General features: G+C 40.9%; 1 protein-coding gene across 2 annotated transcripts in view; it reads right to left on the bottom strand.

Annotated features, from left to right (window-relative positions):
- Window positions 1-19149, bottom strand: part of SLC24A2 (solute carrier family 24 member 2) — a 242408-nt gene that overhangs the window by 12416 nt on the left and 210843 nt on the right. For both annotated transcript variants that reach the window (XM_041763062.1, XM_041763063.1), the window contains 2 exons: window positions 13631-13771; window positions 5684-5773 (listed from right to left, as the gene is read on the bottom strand). In XM_041763062.1, the coding sequence (XP_041618996.1) occupies window positions 5684-5773; window positions 13631-13771 (231 nt within the window). The remainder of the gene's footprint in view (window positions 1-5683; window positions 5774-13630; window positions 13772-19149) is intronic.

The following is a 19149-nucleotide window of genomic DNA, read 5'->3' as shown; positions in this document are numbered from 1 at the left end:
TGCTGAATAGATTAGTCAATCTATATACTTAGGTGATTTTACTAGCATGTTTTCCACTGATTCTCTTAGAAAAAATTAAATAAGTGCTCAACACAGGAGTGCCCAAGTCTCCTTGATTACCTATTTTTTTTTCTTTTGTTAGATTTGGAATGAAACATTTTCAAAGACTGAAGATGCTGACTGTGAATGATTGTCATCCCCAATAAATAGGATGATTCTTCAAGGGAGTTCTAAAGCAGTGGCTATTTTAAAGCAACACTTCTATTTGGAGTTTGAATGGCTCTATAGACAGAAAAACAAGAGAAACTGAAGAGGGGTATTACGATGGTGTGGCTAAGAGTGATGGCTCAGATAAAGGGAGAATTGGGTGCCAATCTTAGCCTGCCACTCACAGTACATGGTAGTCAACTTTCTTGAGCCTTGGTTTTAATCATTTGTAGAATGGGGATAATAATGTCCACCCTGTTCTGATGATTATATATGATGATGCAGACAGAGCAAAGAACACGGTGTCAGGTATAAATACTCAATAAATACCAGCTATGCTAACTCAGACACTACCCCTTTCCCTCTCCAACTTATCAGACTAGCTGCTGGGCTCTGGAAGCAGAGACTGAAGTGGGTTTAATAGGCATCAGTTATTTAATAGGCATCAGTTATCAGTCAATGCAGGAAATCATGAAAATAATGAAGATTTTTTATTGTACATCAAACTTCTGATGAATCTATGTGGCTCCTAGAAACATTTTCACTGATTGAGAACTAGTCTTCATAAGCTCATTTTAAGAAAATTTCATTGAATTTGGCTTTTGGAGAGTTAGAGGCAAGATAACAGGTGCACGGATGGGATAGCACTGATCAAATTGCTAGCATCAGAGAAGTTAGGGGTAGAAAGGACATCAGATGTTTCTTGGATGGAATTCCTGTTTTCTGATTGAAGTAGATGATGGGGCCACTCATAATCCAAATTCAGTGCTGCTTGAATATTGTGTGATGCAGGTCATTGCCTTGATTTAAGGAGGAACTGCAAAAATGTCATATTGGCAAAATGAGACACAAGGTCGTATTTGACTCTTGGAACTAACTTCTCATATTAGATGCAGGATAGATTTTAACCTAATGTTCTGATAACCCAAGACATTTACTAATTTCATGATGCAAATACAATAGAAAGTAACAAAAACTAAGGGAAAATATGCATAAAGCATTTTATGTAAAGGGCATTTAATTTTGGCCGAACAGTAGCTAAATAATGGTATTAAATAGCATTTATTGTTGGTAAGACTGTGGATAATAAAATAGTTGAACACTAAATGGTGCATTTGTTATCTTTCTGGCCTTTATAGCTCAAAAGTACAAGCAACAGAATTAGAGCTAGACTTCTTAGAACAGAATCTGCTATTTTGGTCAGATGTCTGGATGTCTTAAAAGAGAAGAGCATTTCTAGAGGAGAAAAGAAAGAGAAACTTCTTATGCTTTACTAGAAAGTAAGGTTTCTCTTTATGCACTTTATATTCCTGGGCCTTTTGGTAATTATTATTGTTCTTGGCGTTATGTTTGCATTTTTTCTACAAGAAAATGAAAAGGAAGCAAGAGTAAGGAATTAAGATAATCATTAAAAAGGACAAAAAAGATGGAAGCCAATAGGATGATGTTTTCTAGGATGGCTAAAGAGAAATATCCAGAAAACAACTGAGAAAAAAAACACCACTTTTTTCTTTATCAGGACAGGAAAGAATAATAACCATTATTTTTTAAGAATAAAGATAATTATTTTTTAAAAACCCATTACATGTTATGAATAGCAAATAGTCCTTCTAGCATGGAAATCTGGAGGCTGAGGAGCAGCTTATCTACTGTAATGATATCTGGGTATATTGGTGGCAAAGGACTTTCAGTGAACGTGGAAAAATTGTGACTTTGGGGCAAGCAGAGTTTCTTCAGGGTCAACAGTTTTTTGGAAACATCCAGGAAGAATAATCTGAAGTCAAATGTCATAAAACAACTAGGATAGGGATGTTTGGGTGGTTCAGTGGTTGAGTATCTGCCTTTGGCTCAGGTTGTGATCCCAGGGTCCTGGGATTGGGTCCACATTGGGCTCCCTGCAGGGATCCTGCTTCTCCCTCTGCCTATGTCTCTGCCTCTCTCTGTGTCTCTCATGAATAAACAAATAAAATCCTTAAAAAATAACTAGGATAGGAATAATATGCAGTATCTTGAAGGAATAATACTGGGTATATAGACTGACATTTCCAGTGGATTTTTTCAATGATGGTATATGTTCTTTTTTTTTTTAAAATTAAGGTGTAATTTACATACATACAGCAAAGATAATTTTACATCCAGTAAAACTCACCCTCTAAAAAGTGTATAGTTCTGTGAGTTTTGATAAATGTTTGTAGTCCTGCTTCTCCACATCCTCATCAATGCATATCTGCCTTTTTGAATATAGGCATGCTAGTGGTTGTGAAGTAGTATCTCGTGTTTATTTGTCTAGAGAGAGAGCATGACTGCAAGCTGTGGCGGTGGGGAGAAGGAGGGGAGAAGCAGAGGGAGAGGGAGAGAGAGAATCTCAAGCAGGCTCCACACCCAGTGCAGAGCCTGATGTGGGGCTTGATCTTATGACCTTGAGATCATGACCTGAGCCAAAATCAAGAGTTGGACGCTTAACCCACTGAGCCACCCAGGCTCCCCTTGTGTTTATTTTTAAACAACTCTATTGAGATATAATTCATATATCATAAAACTAACCTATTTAAAGTGTAGATAATATTTTAGTATATTTATAGACTTGTAGAGCCATCACCATAATTTAAATTTATAGCTTTTTCATTATCCCAGGAAAAAACCCCATACCTATTAGCAGTCACTCATCATTCCCTCCAACCTCCCCAACCCTAGGCAACTATTAAGTACTTTGTCTCTATAGATTTGCCAATTTTTCACATTTCATATAATTAAAGTCATATAACATGGGGTCTTTTTTGACTATCTTTTTCATTTAGCATATTTTAAACGTTCATTCACATGTAGCGTGTACTAGTACTTTGTTCCTTTTTATTGTGGGATAGTATTCTACTGTGTGGACAGATCACATTTTGTATATGGTTTAATTAGTTGATGGGCATTTGGGTGGTTTCCATCATTTGGCAATTATGAATAATGCTTCTGCGAACATGTGTGTATAAATTTTTGTATGGATGTTTTCATTTCTCCTGGGTATACAGGTAGTGGAATCATTGGATCATATAGTGACTCTATGTTTAACATTTTGTGGACTGCCAAACTGTTTTCTAAAGAGGCTGCATTATTTAACATTCTTGCCACTAATATATAAAGGTTCCAATTTCTATACATCCTCTACAACATTTGTTATTGTCTTTTTTTATTATATTCATCCTAAGTGAGAGGGAAGTGGTATCTTACTGTGGTGCTGATTTGCATTTCTCTAATGAATAAGATGTTGAGCATGTTTTCTTGTGTATTATCTATTTTCACATCTTCTTTGGTAAAATATCTATTCAAATTTTTTGTCCATCTTAAACATTAGGATGCCTGTAGATGCTTGCCTTTTTATTGTTTTGTGTGTGGGGTTTGTTTTGTTTTGTTTGTTTGTTTGTTTTTTTGTTTGTTTTTTGAGCAGGCTCCACACCCAACATGGGGCTTGAACTTATGACCCTGAGATCAAGAGTCACATGCTCTACCAACTGAGCCAGTCTGGTGCCCCTTGCCTTTCCATCATTGAATTTTAAGAATTTAAAAAATATATCCTGGATACCAGTGCTTTATCAGATGTATATGATATATATTTTAAGACTATGTTAAACAAAGAATACACAAGTGGGAAGTTTGAGATTTGTGCAGCTTATTTTTTTTATTTTTTTAAATTTTTTTAAAAAAATTTTTTATTTATTTATGATAGTCACAGAGAGAGAGAGAGAGGCAGAGACACAGGCAGAGGGAGAAACAGGCTCCATGCACCGGGAGCCTGACGTGGGATTCGATCCTGGGTCTCCAGGATCGCGCCCTGGGTCAAAGGCAGGCGCCAAACCGCTGCGCCACCCAGGGATCCCCTGTGCAGCTTATAATAGAGGATAAAAGCATAGGTTCTGGAGTTTCAGAGCTCTGGGTTATAATCTCAGTTCTGTTACTTAAACCTATATGATCCTGAGGATTTTTATTATTAGCTCTAAGCATAACTCCTCCACCTGTGGATAATAATAGTACCTCCTTCATGGGATTTGTGCCTATGAACAGAGTGACTGTCAAGATCAGGAGGGCAAAGTGATATGAATTGTCCAGCATCTGGTACCCATTCAATCAGTAATAGTTGCCAGTATTATCTCTGAGAATGTGAAATGTTGGCATTTCATTCTTTCATCCATGTGTTACAGCAAACAATTCCTGAGAATTTAGTTTTGTGATGGGCACTACGACTAGTACTGAGTTAAAAGTGGGAAAAGCAAAATACATCATCATGATAGCAAACTGAGGTTCAAATAAGAGACTCTCTTGTCTCCAGTTCTCTTCCTAGAGCCAATCTGAAAAGCTGGTGAGAGCATGAGGTGAGCGGCTGCCAAGAGGAAGTAAGTGTCATGGAATCAGGTAAAACCTTGCCATTCCTCTTAGACCTGGGTAGGCCTAGATTCAGGCTACAGAAGGCAAGAAGAGTTGAGGGGACCTCCTCCACACGGATGTTCAGGGTTGTGCTGATTTGACTCTCCACTATAGGAGGAGACCAGGAGGCATGGGGAAGTGAAGTGGGCTTAAATCCTTTAGTCCTGGAATATGTATCCTGTCTTGTTGGACACAATACTATTCTGGCACTTTTATTTTTTTTTCCTTTAAAAAATATCTTATTTATATTCAGTTTGCCAACATATAGTGTAACGCCCAGTGCTCATCTCATTATGAGCCCTTAGCCCAGTGCTCATCTCATTATGAGCCCTTCTTAGTGTCCATCACCCAGTTACCCCATCCTCTTACTTACCTCCCCTTCTGCAACCCCTTCTTAGTTTCCCAGAGTTAGGAGTCTCTCATGGTTTGTCTTCCTTTCTAATTTTTCCCCATTTAGTTTCCCTCCTTGCCCTTATAGTCCCTTTCACTATTTCTTATATTCCACATACAAGTGAAATCATGTAATAATTGTCTTTCTCCAATTGACTTATTTCACTCAGCATAATACCCTCCAGTTCTTTTTTTTTTTAAGATTTTATTTATTTATTCATGAGAGACAGAGAGAAAGAGGGGCAGAGAGAGAAGCAGGCTCCATGCAGGAAGCCCGATTTGGGACTCGATCCCAGGATCCTGGGATCACACCCCAAGCCAAAGGCAGATGCTCAACTGCTGAGCCACCCAGGCGTTCCAATACCCTTCAGTTCTATCCGTGTTGATGTAAATGGTATGTATTCATCCTTTCTGATGGCTGAGTAATATTCCATTGTATATATTACCATATCTTCTTTATCCATTCATCTGTCAAAGGACATCATGGCTTCTTCCACAGTTTGGCTATTGTGGACATGCTGCTATGAACATTGGGGTGCAGGTGTCCTATTGTTTCATTACATTTGTATCTTTGGGGTAAATATCCTCTGACACTTTTCAAAAGCAAACACATTGATTAGCCCTTTGGCAACCATGAGAAGAACCAGGCAAATGGGCCTTCCTATGGAGGTCTTACCTGGTGTGCCCACCAGACCATCAAGTAAGAGAATACAGCGATCCACGTGATGGAGCCAAAGAATGTGATGGGAAAAAACTTCCTTGATGACTGAAAGAGAACCAGAAAGAGGGGAGAGTGTCAGTGCTGTCCAGTGAGGTGGATCTGACAGACCAAAGCTAAATCCACTATTGCCGCTACTTCTCCATTGCCTTCCATCTTCATAGGCTCAGCAATCAGAAGGCTCTGCCTAACTCCAGTCAAGCTGGAACAGGAAGACTCACTCTTGGGAATGTTGGTTGGAGCCATATCATCACCAAGCAAGTTCCTGAGATGGAAGTCTCTTGAAGAGAATGTCTGTTTCTGCTGCTGGCTGCTCAGATGCCCCCTGCCCCTTGCCCTTCCCACGGCCTGGTTTCTCAGCCTTGCCCTCAATCTCTTGACCACCTCATAGCCTTCCTCCCTCTTCTGTTCCCTTCTGCTCAAGTTCATCAGAATCAGTTTCTATTGCTTCACCCCATGTATCCTATCAGTCCATTAGCCAGAAAAACTATGTGATTAATTGCTTTTAACAAGAAGGATCAATAGGTTGCAAAACAGGTTCATCTTATAGTACCACGAATTACTGGGAAAAGCCACACAGAAGTCATCACCATAGTTTCTATAGATTGACGACAGCCATCCTCTAGGACATATTTGAACCACCCTTATAGAGTATAGACAGAGGCCCAATGTGTTGCTCTTCACACAGGAGGTAGAGTAGATGATCTTGGGATGGTTTTTTCTCCTGTTCCCCACCCCTGACTGTATTATGTCCATTTCTGCTTTGAGCACTGGCCTTTGTGCAATTGCAGACTTAGAGTCTGAACACTTTTTATTTTTATTTTTAAAATTCAATTATAATTAACATACAATGTTATATTGTGTACAATATAGCATAATGATTCACCAATTCTATAAATTGCTCAGTGCTCAGTGTGAACACTTTTAGTTTCTTTCAAATGTTAGCCAAAATCAGATACTCAAAATGCAGCGTTTTTTACCTGACCCCACTACAGAGAGATCCAGGCTTACACTGATTGTGGTGGTCTTTTGTTGATAGCTTTTTTTTTTTTCAAAATTGGGGTCCTTTAAAACATATTCGGGTAGCAGAATGCTCTCACCCTCTCACCTATTACTGCCAACTGAACACTTTTTATTTCAAAGCTTTCCAGTATGAGAAACAATCTCATTTTTTGCTTTGATAATTCCATCCAATTTTGTCCAGGGAAGTGAATTCTGGAGTTGACTTGAATGAAAGCTATTTCAATTGTCTAAAGAGCAGACCTTGGGCAGCCACACAGAACACTTTCTGTCATGGCTTTTGAGAGCTTCATTAAGAGGAATATCTCTATATATATCTATAATAATATATTAATATATATTAATAGTATAGTATAGTATAATAGTATATATATAATATATAATTATAGATATATTATATATATAATGAATATCTATAATAATAATGAACACAGTCTCTATCACCCCAAACCAGGCTTATGTTCTCTTTACTAATTTTGAATTTTCAATATATGTTTTTATTATCACTCATGCCATTCCATTAAATTTCACAATAACAATTTCTTTTGCTTAATGAGTGCTGACTTTTTTTGTGCTATTTGTTAGCTGTAGTATCTGCAAGACCTGTGGGCTTGCTTAAATTGAGGGAGACATCAGACCCCAGGGAATGGGAGGAAAATATTTTGGCTAAAGACTCAGGCCCCTACTGGGGGCCTGAGCACGTTAGTGGGTTATGGGGAAAAAAAAAGTAATCCATTTTTCAAAGTGGACGTTGAGACATTTACTTCTGAGAGTGAATTCCTTTAGAGCTGAGGCTTTAGCTGGATTTTAGAGAGCAGATTCCCCAAGCCTTAAAATTGACAGTGCAAGTTTTTCCAGACATGGCATTTAGCTGAATGGAGTTCCCATTCTTTTCTTCTGGTCACACGTCACTGTTTCAGGATCCTAAGTGAGTAAGAGTTTCCTCTCGTATGGCCAGGCTGTGTGACAGGGAAGGAAAAGGCCTTTCTTGTATGGGGCCACACATGTGATTGGAGCAGCAATCAGGTTGTGAGTTTGATTCTGAGCATCCTGTGAGGGAATGGAGTACCATCTCCATACTTTATGGTATGGCATATGTACTAGAGATCTTGGGAGAGTCTTCATTTCATAGATTGCTCATTTTACAGGTTAGATCATTTATTAAATATGTAATTATTTTGTTATACCTTTGCATATCTGCACATTGATGTAGTGTGATGAGTTAGAATCAAATTATTTGGAGATATTTCTCATCTGAAAAATATCATCCCTGACCCATGGAACATTCCTAGTCAAAAGGTAGAAACTAAGGAATCAGAGTAAGGATATAAAGGAACTAAGTTCACATCAACATGCTAATGAAAACCTCTTTTGATGATGCTTATGATTCTTGATCAAGAGGCCAATTAGTAATTCATGGGCATCTATATGTACCTAGTGTTATATTAGGGACTCAGTGAAAAGAAATTAAAGATAGTTTTTATTTGTAAGTTTCCAGGTCTTCATCATAAATGAAGGGCAGATAAAGGCCAGGTACCTACTCTGTACCCAGATCTTGAACTAGACCTGAAATTCAAACCTAGCTCTGTCTGACTATCCAGCAGGTAATCCTTCCTAATATTTAGGTTATACCAATTTTTTTTCTTAAAAACAAACAAGGTCAATGATGCTCAAAGTATGCCCAGCTTACAGACATAATGATAATGATGATCATAATCCCAGCCTGTTCTCTGAATGGCAGAAAAATATAAGGAGCATCGGAGAAGTAGAGGCTAGCATTCCAGCTGTATGGCCATCTGCCTCGCCCAACCTCCCATATCGTCCCTGATTGGGAAGTATCAACCCTTTATGCATCAGCAGTTCAGTTAAATGTTTCCCAACTGTCAAACTATCTTGTCCTTTCCAATCTCACAGCCCAGGTAATTCCTTCTTCTTTCATTTTCTTCTGAATGACTCCCCTTATTTGGACTCTATGGTCTCATTCCAGACATCACTGCCCAGTGATACTTGTGCAATTATTTAGTTACCAGTCTCATTGGAAGGAAGAAAATAGCCCTCGAAGCCAAGGTCTGACATGTCAATTTTTGGTTAGTAACGGTGGCTCATCCTAACATCTGCTGGGATGAACCTCATACTAATTAGCAAAAAGCAAATTGCGTCCATGTGGCGGCCATTTTGTTCCCAATGTAATGGTTTACGTGTATAATTGACAGCTAATGTTCTCATTAGAAGCTTTTAGTACATCAGTGGGATACTTTCTTGGCTTGAGAAATATTTCTGGACATTAGCTGATTGCACAAATTGGCCGTATCCTTACTGATTTAAATGGCTAAATATTCACTGAGCATCTATTCTGTGCAAGGTTCTGGGGCATGCATATCTAACAACAGTCCACCAAACAATCCTATTTAATATTAAAAGTGTGTTCTCTGGATTAATAGGACCAGTATTGAAATCCTTGCTCACCAATTACCAGTGATGTGATCTGAGAGAAATAATTTCATCTTCTAAGCCTCAGTTTTTTTCATCTGTAAAATGGGGGAAAATAATGATATATAGTTGTTCTGAGGATTTCATGTTCATGAAGTGTCTACCAGAGTGACTGCCACATAATAAGTACTCAGATAATAATGGTGGTTGTTATTAGATGATGTTATCCTTGTTTTGTTTTTTAAGAGTTGAGGGAACTGACATTCAGAGAGATGGAAGTGGCTGCAGAGACCTGGCTGAGAGTCTTGACTTTGCCTCTTACTTGCTGGGTGTGCTTGAACAAGTCACTAAACCTCTCTGGGTCTCAATCACTTGTTTTTGCTAAGCCTATGCTTGGCACACAGCAGACACAATAAATATTTGGTGAACCAACCAATGAATGGTATCAATGGCAAAAACAGAGCTGACTTCTTAGGTACCTTCCCAGTTCAAAAGGTCATGTTTTGATGTATTCCTGTAAGAAACTCCATCCTGGATCAGGAGAGAATATAACTTTTGGGGTCTCTATTTCCTTTATTATTTTCAGTGTTTATCAAAGACATGTTTCTCATTGAGGTTTATATTTTCGTTCTTTTGCATTTAAACTGAAGCCATTATTTTAAGAAAACTATAAAAGTGAATTAATCTGAGCTGGAACGGTGTACAATCCCACAAACACTGTCATATAATTTGCATATAAATAAAGGGGAAATAAAAACAAGTGGGAGTACTGTTTACTCTGAAACTGGATGGATACTAAAAAAATCATGTTTTCCTCGTAATTACTGTCAAGGTTTGGAACGTTCATCTCCACGGGTAATTCAAAAACTACTGGGGAGACAGAGAGTTGCCAGGCCCTCCGGAGTAGCACGTGTTTATTAATTAATAATTTTCTCCTCTTTTTCCTCTCCCTTGATATTTTTTCAAAAGGCCCTTGTGGCAGAGCATGAAGACTGTCAAAACAGCCACAACCCTTTATAACCAAGAGGTGGGGTCTATTTTCCCGTCCTTTGACTCTGGGGTGGGCTTATGCCTTTCTTTGACCAACAGGATGTGGTAAAAGTGACAGCATGGGGGGATTCCAAACTGGATCTCAAGAGGCTCTGTAGCTTTCATTCTTGCTGCCCTTGGAACGTGGCTGTCACGTGAATCAGCTTTGACTAGCCTACGTAAGGTAAGAGACCATGTGGTGCAGAGATGAGCTTATCCAGCTGACATGATCCTATGCCAACAAGACCCCAGCCATCTAAGTGAGAACTGTCCAGCTGAGCCCAGAACAAATGGTCGATTCATAGAATTCTGGATTTAAAAATTGCTTACTTTTTTAAGCTGCTAAGTTTTGGGCTGTGTGTCACACAGCAAATGATAACAGATACAAGACCAAACCTAATGAAACTCTTCTTGATCATGCTAAGCATGATCAAGAAGCCACTTATTGGCGTTTATATCCACAGGCATGGTTTTTCATTTGGCGTTTTGTATATGCAGAGGATGGCCATATAATTCATATTCCAAACCAGGATGTTTTGAGATTAAACTGGGATTATCCTGGGCAAACTGGGATGTACGGTCCCCTTAAATTTGCAGTGCTGCATTGATGGTTATCTCTTCCTTAATCATAGGATGTCATGGCTGGCAGGGAATCTAGAGATCTTTCCTCCCTGTATTTCAGAGAGGAGGAAAAGTGAGGTTCACAGTTGAGAAGTGACTTTCTTAAGGTTGCACAGCTCATGAGTTATGTGGGGGGAAAAACATTGTAGTCAGTGTGGTAGAATGAGAACACTGATGGAGTCAGGACATTTGTTTGAATCTAGCTACTGTCACTGATATGGCTAGCCAGTCTTGCCCTATAGTTACATGCCTTATTTCTTCTACTAAGTTTTGAGCCCCTTAAAGATAGGAATTGTGAATTCTGTGTCTTCACATGTCTTTTCGGGTATAAGCTTGATGCTTGGAATATAATAGGTATTCAATAAATATATGCTAAGGAAATTTTAAAACCACCAAATGCTCTGAGAGTTGCATTTTTGCTTGGGACAGCACATAGTATATGCAAAGAAAGAGAAAAAAATCCAGTTCATCCCAGGGATGGCTCTTGGCTACCCAGGCCCAGAAGCTGGCTCTCAAGGTTTGTGCGCAGTGAATGACCAGTCCATGGTATTACAAAGGAGAGCATCACGTGCAGCTGCATCTTCTTGCCTTGTATCTTTTGGGGTCGTAGCATAAGCCAGGACAGCTGTCGTGATCCAGCTCACTACTGCCATGGTGGAGTCCTGTGTGTTGTCCTGGAGTTGCTGGTTCAGAGCTTTGATCTTCCCTAACAGCGTCCTTGTCCTTTAAGCTCAGATCACAGAGACAACCAGCACTTTTCCAGCCCTTGCTCTAGGAGTCCAACCCAACCTGAGAGCCCAGGCCTTGGTTACTGGCATCTTCCTCCCATTCCTGCACACTTTTCCTGACTGCTCCAGTGGCTGTGTGCTGACACCCCCTTTGCAGTCCATCAGCCCCCTATATGGGGCCACACTAAACTAGGCACAGGAATTTAGGAACTCATGTTTGTCTCTCTGAATTTCCTCCTTGGGGCAGAGCAAAAGCACTCATCTAAACAGAACAATGGAAGGAGAGAGAGAGAGAAAGAGAGAGCGTGTGTGTGAGAGAGCACATGTGAGCACGCGCATCTCAGAAATGTCAGTGTGACGTAAGCCATGAAGAAACTCAACACATTCCAGCTCATTCACTGGAGGTTTCCAGGAAGCCAGGCCTTTGCACAGAGCAGATGTTCTGCAATTATGTTGTGAATAAAGAAACTTAAATACTGCTTTAAGTAAGTCACACCTGTTACATGCACCTCTATTTGGAAACCTCTAACGTTGGGAGTCCTTACCTGAGGGGGTCCCTTTTCTGGCTTGTACCTGACAAGACATGGCTCTCCACCAGCTGGATTATTTATAGGCCAGTGGGGACAGGATTTTTCTGCTGCCTTCTTCAAGTACTGAGAGTGGGATCACCATGGGGCTCTTAAGACTTATGCTCAATTTTGCTGCATGTTACCACAGTGCCTTATTGTAAATGCATTCAGACATGATATTCTTGGACTTCCACTTTCTGGTATCATGAAATAGGGTGGGAGTCCAAGTTGTGTGGTCACCTGGACTTGGATCTGAAACTTTGCTCCATCTCTGAGAAAGTGATCAGGGATGAGTTAGTTAACTTCTTTGGGTGTAAGTTTCTTTCCACTTATGCCAATAATATATAACATTATATATAAGAAATGCAAATATAAAATGTGGGTGTGTACACACATATTCCTATGCTAGCTGTTTCCTGAGATTCCACAATACGACTTATTGGAAATACATAGGGCAGAGTCTGATGTACAGTAGGTGCACAGCTTTGTTGAATGAGATGTGTGTGCAGGGCCATACCAAAACGTACAGCTAGTTACCATCATTAGTTCCCTTACCCTTTGGGGCACTGGCCAAGAACCCAGTTCAACACTAGGAGAGATGTTCTTTTGATTTGATCTATACTTAGATTGTACTTTGCTGCTCATAAGATGGTATTATGGTCAATGCACCTGGTACATAATAATGGTAGAAAGGAATATTGATGATAGTAATAGCAATACAGGATTGAGAAGATCAGACAAGTGGGCATTTACACTACACGAATACATTTCTTTACATTATTTTTTGAATTGAATGGTGATTTTAAAACATGGTTGCCAATTCTTTGACACTGTTTCCATCAAAGATGTCATACCTTATATGACACTGACATGTTCTGGGTAAATTTTTTGTCTCCTCTCCTTTAATCAGGACAAACTTATGAATGTTTTGACCCTAGAATATAGTGGAAGTGGCTTGCTGTGACTTCTGAGTTTAGGTCATCAAAGACCATGCCAGCTTCTGCCTTGTGCTGCTGGGACACTCATTCTTAGAGCCCTGACCTCTTATCTACAGTATCTGACTATCTTGAGGCCACCATGCTGTCAGGGAGCCCAAGTCATATGGAGAAGCCACGTTTAGGCTCTCCCACAGACCATCGCAGCTGAACCCAGCCTTTGAATCATCTCTGCCCCTAGAAACATCAGATGAGTCCATCCCACAGCTATTCAGTCTTCCCAGCAGAGGCCCTGGATGTTGCAGAGCAGAGACACGCAACCCTCAGTGTGCCCTATTTGAATTCCTGATCTACAGGATCTGCAAACAGAATGGAGTGTTTATTGTTTCCATGCCACTATGTTTTGAGGTGGCTTTAATTGTGTACCTGTCCAGAGAAATTTTAGACATATATAAGCATACACATGAACATATGTCACCCCCGTTTTTCCTCTCAAGGCAAAGAGAAGCAGCCTGTGCATATTATTATACACTGAGCTTTTCACAAGGAGTCGATTAAACAATGATTACTCACAGGTTTGCGGACGTCGGGTAAGGTAATCCAGAGAGGAAACACTATGGGGAAAACAATTAGGAATGTGACTTGCTTGCGGGGGTTGGAAGGCCAGGCCAGGCTGAGAGGCTGGTCCTCCTCATCTTCACCCGTCTCTGTGGTCTGTTGTAGAAAAATAGAGATGAAGGAATAAACGAAAAAGATGACCATGTACAAGAGCAAGAGCAAGAGCATATAGCCAGGGAGGGTGGCTTGGGACTCCATCAGGAATTTTCTTGGGTTATTCCACCAGCGTCATCATATGATTTTTAGGTTTGTAAGAGAACCCCTTGTATCACAGTCTGAATCCCAGGGATAGACAATATGTTGCACATCCATGAGAACTCAGGGGCTTCCTTTTCTCTCCCTGAACACTCTTCAGCTTCTCACTTAAATGAAATGACCATCCAACTGGAATGGGCTATAGCTATGATCCATGGACTTTTTATGAGAAACCATATCCATAGAGCAAAAGACCCCAATGCCCCCCCCTTCTCTGTGTCTTCCTTTCTCCTCAACGACAAAGCTATAGGATTCATTATGGGAATCCTTGGGGAGGATTTTTTTTTAATTAAAGAAAAATTTAAAAAAGAAAAAAAATTAAACTTAAAATATCTATGCTTTTATTTTAAAAATAAATTTATATATATTTAGAGCATTGACTTTGAGTGGGCAAATAAAAGTAACTATAGAAACAATTCGGTAATAATACTCAACTCTCTTCCCTGGCCCTGGAATAGTCAAACACATGGATTATTGTATGGTTGTGAGCTTTTTAAACTATACAGTCATCTTGTTAAATTCTAAACCATTTTCATTCCAGTCAAAGGCTTATTCCACAATCCTGTGTCCCATTCCCAGAGAAACAGAGTATGGGAGTAGAGCAAGAGACTGAACCCATGAGTGTCAACTGCACAGGACCCCAGGACCTCAGAGTCAGGGGTAAACTTCAGAATGTCTGACTTGGCAGCAAGCGGCTAGGGTTTTATGTGCCACCTGCTGAAGTCAGCAGCTTCTGAAGTCCCAGATCTAGAAGAGACAGGAGGTGGCCACGGGCCAGGCAGTCTGACCATTAGCCTGTCAGATGGACCCTCCAAGCCTTCAAAACAGCACTGCAGACAGCATCAATCACTCCCTTCCCTGCCTGTGTAAAAATGAAAGTGCTGCAGGAGGATCAAGCATCAGATCTAAAAATATCATCAGGAACTTTTTCATGGATGCCTCCCTTTGAGACCATATAAATAACCCTCATAGGCTTCATGAAGCTCCTGCCCACCCCTTGTGGCTCTTGCTTCCAGCAGTGCACACTATTTCCAACAGCAGCACTGACTACCCCTATCCCGCCCCAGCACCCCTCTCCTTGGGAGGGGCAGGGGATGTGTGGCGGGCAGGCTTAGGCCAACTGGAGAGGGGAAAAGGACAAAACCAGACACAAGGCTAGGTGTAAGGCCGATACATTGTGGTGTTATGTTTATTTATAATTTCAACCCTAGTACTGCCAAAAGAATTTGTAGTGGTTTACACAATCACCCACACACTCTCTCCATGAGTTAAAATAAAAAAATATATATATATGTAAAAGGAATCTTAAGCCATACTGAAAAAAGTTGGTAATAACAGGTTCTTTCTCTTTGGGCATATGTCCTTCCTTGGCAGTGGGTAAAAGAGTTTATAAACAGCAAATACGAGAGAACCAAGAGGATTAGATAAATAGGCAGAATTAGGAAGTTGGCACCAGTTTTTTGGTCATCCGGATCCTCACTGAGTATACTTCTCATGCTCTCCATCCCTTTGCTATGCAACATGTTGGCAAAGAAGAAAGTTTAAATAACAATCTGTGTTTCCTCTTTAGGAAACTAGAAGGAGGAGAGCAAATTAAATCCAAAGTAAGCAGAAGAAAATAAATAATAAATAAGTTACAGAAGAAATCAATGAAATTGACAGGGAGGGAGACAATAAGTTCAATAAGACCAGAAGCTGATTCCTTCGCTATATCATTCATGTGGTTCCACTCGCTGCTTTCTTTTCTACATCCTGGGGGCTCCCATGTCTGATGCAAGCTTGGGCATACTGTCATGGGTTCCTCTTCTGAGATCACTCCATGTCCTCCCAGGAGATACAGCAGACATAGAAAATATCATTCCCCATTGAGATTGCCAGCCTCCCAAGATGTCAGCTGGCTGCATGAATAATCTCTCTGTAACGAGGCCAGTGAGAGTTTTAGGAGACAGGTGTGCTTTAACTGCTCCCTCCTAGGTATGATCTTTCTTGTTTATCCCAAATGAATGACTTCCCCCTCCCCCATTAGATGACTCAGACATAGGGAGGAATCATGGGATAGTTGAGGCATCATTCCCAATAAGGACCTCATCTCATACCAGATGGCTGGTTTTATTCAGGCAGAAGATTCCAGCACTTCTCGGAAGACTCATCAAGCTGATCTGATAAGCTCATCAAGGCTCCTCCCCCTTCCAGGACTGACACTCGCACCCCTAGTCCCATCCAACTGCCATCCGCAATCTAGCAACTTCTCTCTAGACTCTAAGCTAACCTTTTTCTGAGAAAAAACAAAAGCAACTCTTTATGACTCATATCATTTTAATGACACCAACAGATGGTGACATTTCATCAATAACCCTTCTGCTTATAACCTACGGATTAGCTCCTTTCTCCATCTGCCAAAGTCACCAGGCAGGCAGTGCCACTAGCAAATAGCAGAAAATAATTGTCTGTTTAGATGCATAAGCTCTAAACACACTACTGTCCAGCGCAAACAATTAGCTATATTGTACAGCTTCCAAAAGCTGCATTTGAGGTGGCGTTGCTAGGACAGAAATGGGCAAGAAGAAGAACCTGGCTTTCAGGCCATATAAACAGAGCTCTTCATCCAGAATCCACAGCCTCTTGGGAAAGAGTTCTGCTACAGAATATAGGAGCCCAGAACCTGGGGGTGGTTTCAAGAGGTGTCCTGGGAGCAAGGCTGTCAGCATATTTTGGGGAAAATTTTCATTGTCTTCTTGCCAAGTGCAATCTCACTGATTCAATGGGCGACAGCTTGCAAGCTGGTTAGGGAAGTGGGAAAAAAAATACCATTTGAAGTCTGGGGCCAGTTTTGCCTTTGCCCAAGCTGGGGCTGCTGGCATGTTGTTCATTAGTCTCAGCCCTGGTGAGAGGCCACTGAGGTTAGTGTACTGATTTTTCAATTTTTCCTGGAGTTGTGGCATCTCAGCTTTGACCTTGTAGCAACCCATCCAAACCTCCAAAAGCTTCTGTGGAGTGTCCACAGAAAACAAAACAATGAAAAAGAACCCAGAAAAAATTCAAATGACTTTTGATAGAAGGGTTTAAAATAGTTTGATACATGCTGGGGTCTCGGTAGAAGCACTAGACTTATGTGAAACCAAGGCCAGCAATCAGCTCTTTAGGGTTTTATAGTTTCTGATACGGAAAAATCTGAGACTAAAACACATGACTTTACGTTCCCACATAATGTGTGCTGTGTGCCAGACCATGAAGGGATCAGTGCAGCTTGGTGGGAGGAGTAGGTGCTAGAGAATAAGAAGTCCTGGCTTCCAGGCTTTGCTCCTGCTGTGATATCTTAGGCAGTGACCACCATCACCTGCAGGTATTCATGGAGTGTCTTCTCATGCAAACTAGTACACTAGGTCCTAACTCCTGGGTTCAAGGAAACTTGGTTTTAAAAGAGAGGACAGAGTGGCATCTGGGTGGCTCAGTTGGTTAAGTGTCTGCCTTCCTTCTGCTCAGGCCCTAATCTCAGGGTCCTGGGATCAAGCCCCTCATCAGGTGCCCTGCTCAGGGGTCCTGGCAGGACATGCGGCAGGAGCTTCAAGCTTCTGCCTGTTATGTACTCAATGGTGCCCTCCCCTAATTCCTATGTTGAAACCCTAACCTCAATACCTGAGAGCCTTTATCCTACTAGGGCTAGATGAAATTGTGCATCTTCATGGGTGACAGAAAGCCCACTTTCACCTAGGCCTAGAATAAAGGCTCTGTTTTCTTTTCTTTTTTTTTTTTATAAATTTATTTTTTATTGGTGTTCAATTTGCCAACATATAGAATAACACCCAGTGCTCATCCCGTCAAGTGAAAGGCTCTGTTTTCAGCCTCTTTTGCAATGAGGCATGGCCATGGGAGGTTCTGGCCAACAGGAAGTAATCAGAAAAATCCTCTGCAACTTAAGGATGTATCTTTAAAGGATGGAGGTGTGTCCTTCATCTCTCCTTCCTTCTTCCTGCTGGTTGGAATGGAACATTTTGGCCAGAACTAACAGTCATCTTGGACCATGAAGTGGAGAAAAAATATGAAAGCATCTGAGTTCCTGATACCCATCAAGAGCTGTTCTAGTCCTGAGCTACGTATAGTGACTTGAGAGAAACCTAAAATTCTGTTGTACTCAGGCCGTGTTACTTTGGGCTTTTGATTGCTCACAGTGGAACCTCACTAATCCAATGTCCTCTTTCTGAGGAATCAAGGGAGAAAAATATCTTTCACATCTCAGCACTGGGAAAAGTCATGCTTCTTTTGAGCAACTTTGAAAAATCTTTGAAATACTGTGAATCAGGTAAATGATACTATTTCTTCCCCCTTGCTCTGCCCTGGGGGATTCAGAGTCAAATCTGTAAACTCCACCCACCCATCACAGCTCTGGTGTCTGTGTCGCTTACCCCAGGCCCACCTTTTCCTTTTCCTTCTCCTCTTGTGCTGACTTTTCTTAAAATTCTTCATGTTACTATTTTCCTCAGAAGTATTTTTGCAAGCAGCCTCGAATCTTTGTAAAACAAGGGATGGCAGCCTCAAAACTGAAACTCCTCAGTGGTTGAATGGAATTACTTGGATAACTTTGTGTGTGTGGTGGGGGGGAGGACAGAGAGAGAGAGAGAGAGAGAGAGAGAGAATGAGAGAGAGAGAGAGAGAGTTATCCTAAGTGACAACTGGACAATCACCTTCTAGGATTCATTTATCAATACTGAAGGTTGGATCCTGGAGATCTGGCCATCGGAACACTTACAGATAGAAGAGAACACTTCCAGAGTTCAGTTGGTACCTACTGGGAGGTCTCTGGAGCAATCAACTAATTTTTTATTTATCTGGAGAATGGGAGGATACCTACAGCTTGTCCACTTGTGGCCTACTGTCATGAGAATCTTTTAATTAAATTATTAAAAGAGTTTATACATTTATTTGAGAGAGAGGAGAGAGATCACAGAGGGAGAGGGGAGAGGGAGAAGTAGACTTCTCCGCTGAGCAGGGAGCCTGATGTGGGGCTCCATCCCAGGACCTTGAGATCATGCCCTGACCTGAAAACAGATGCTAACTGACAGCACCCAAATGCCCCTCATGAGAATCTTTTTAGCTTCCTTGCATGTACATCTTATACTATTTCCACTTGTGCCGGATAGGGATGGTTTGCCCTAGAACAGGCATCAGGTCTCCAGGGGAGGGGCTGGAGCTGGATTCACCAGTCCAGAGGTCACTTCTAC

This window comes from Vulpes lagopus, chromosome 7 (assembly GCF_018345385.1).
Source record: "Vulpes lagopus strain Blue_001 chromosome 7, ASM1834538v1, whole genome shotgun sequence".
Taxonomy (NCBI): Eukaryota; Metazoa; Chordata; class Mammalia; order Carnivora; family Canidae; genus Vulpes; species Vulpes lagopus.
Note: the sequence above shows the minus strand (reverse complement) of the source record. Positions and strands in the feature narration are given on the sequence as shown.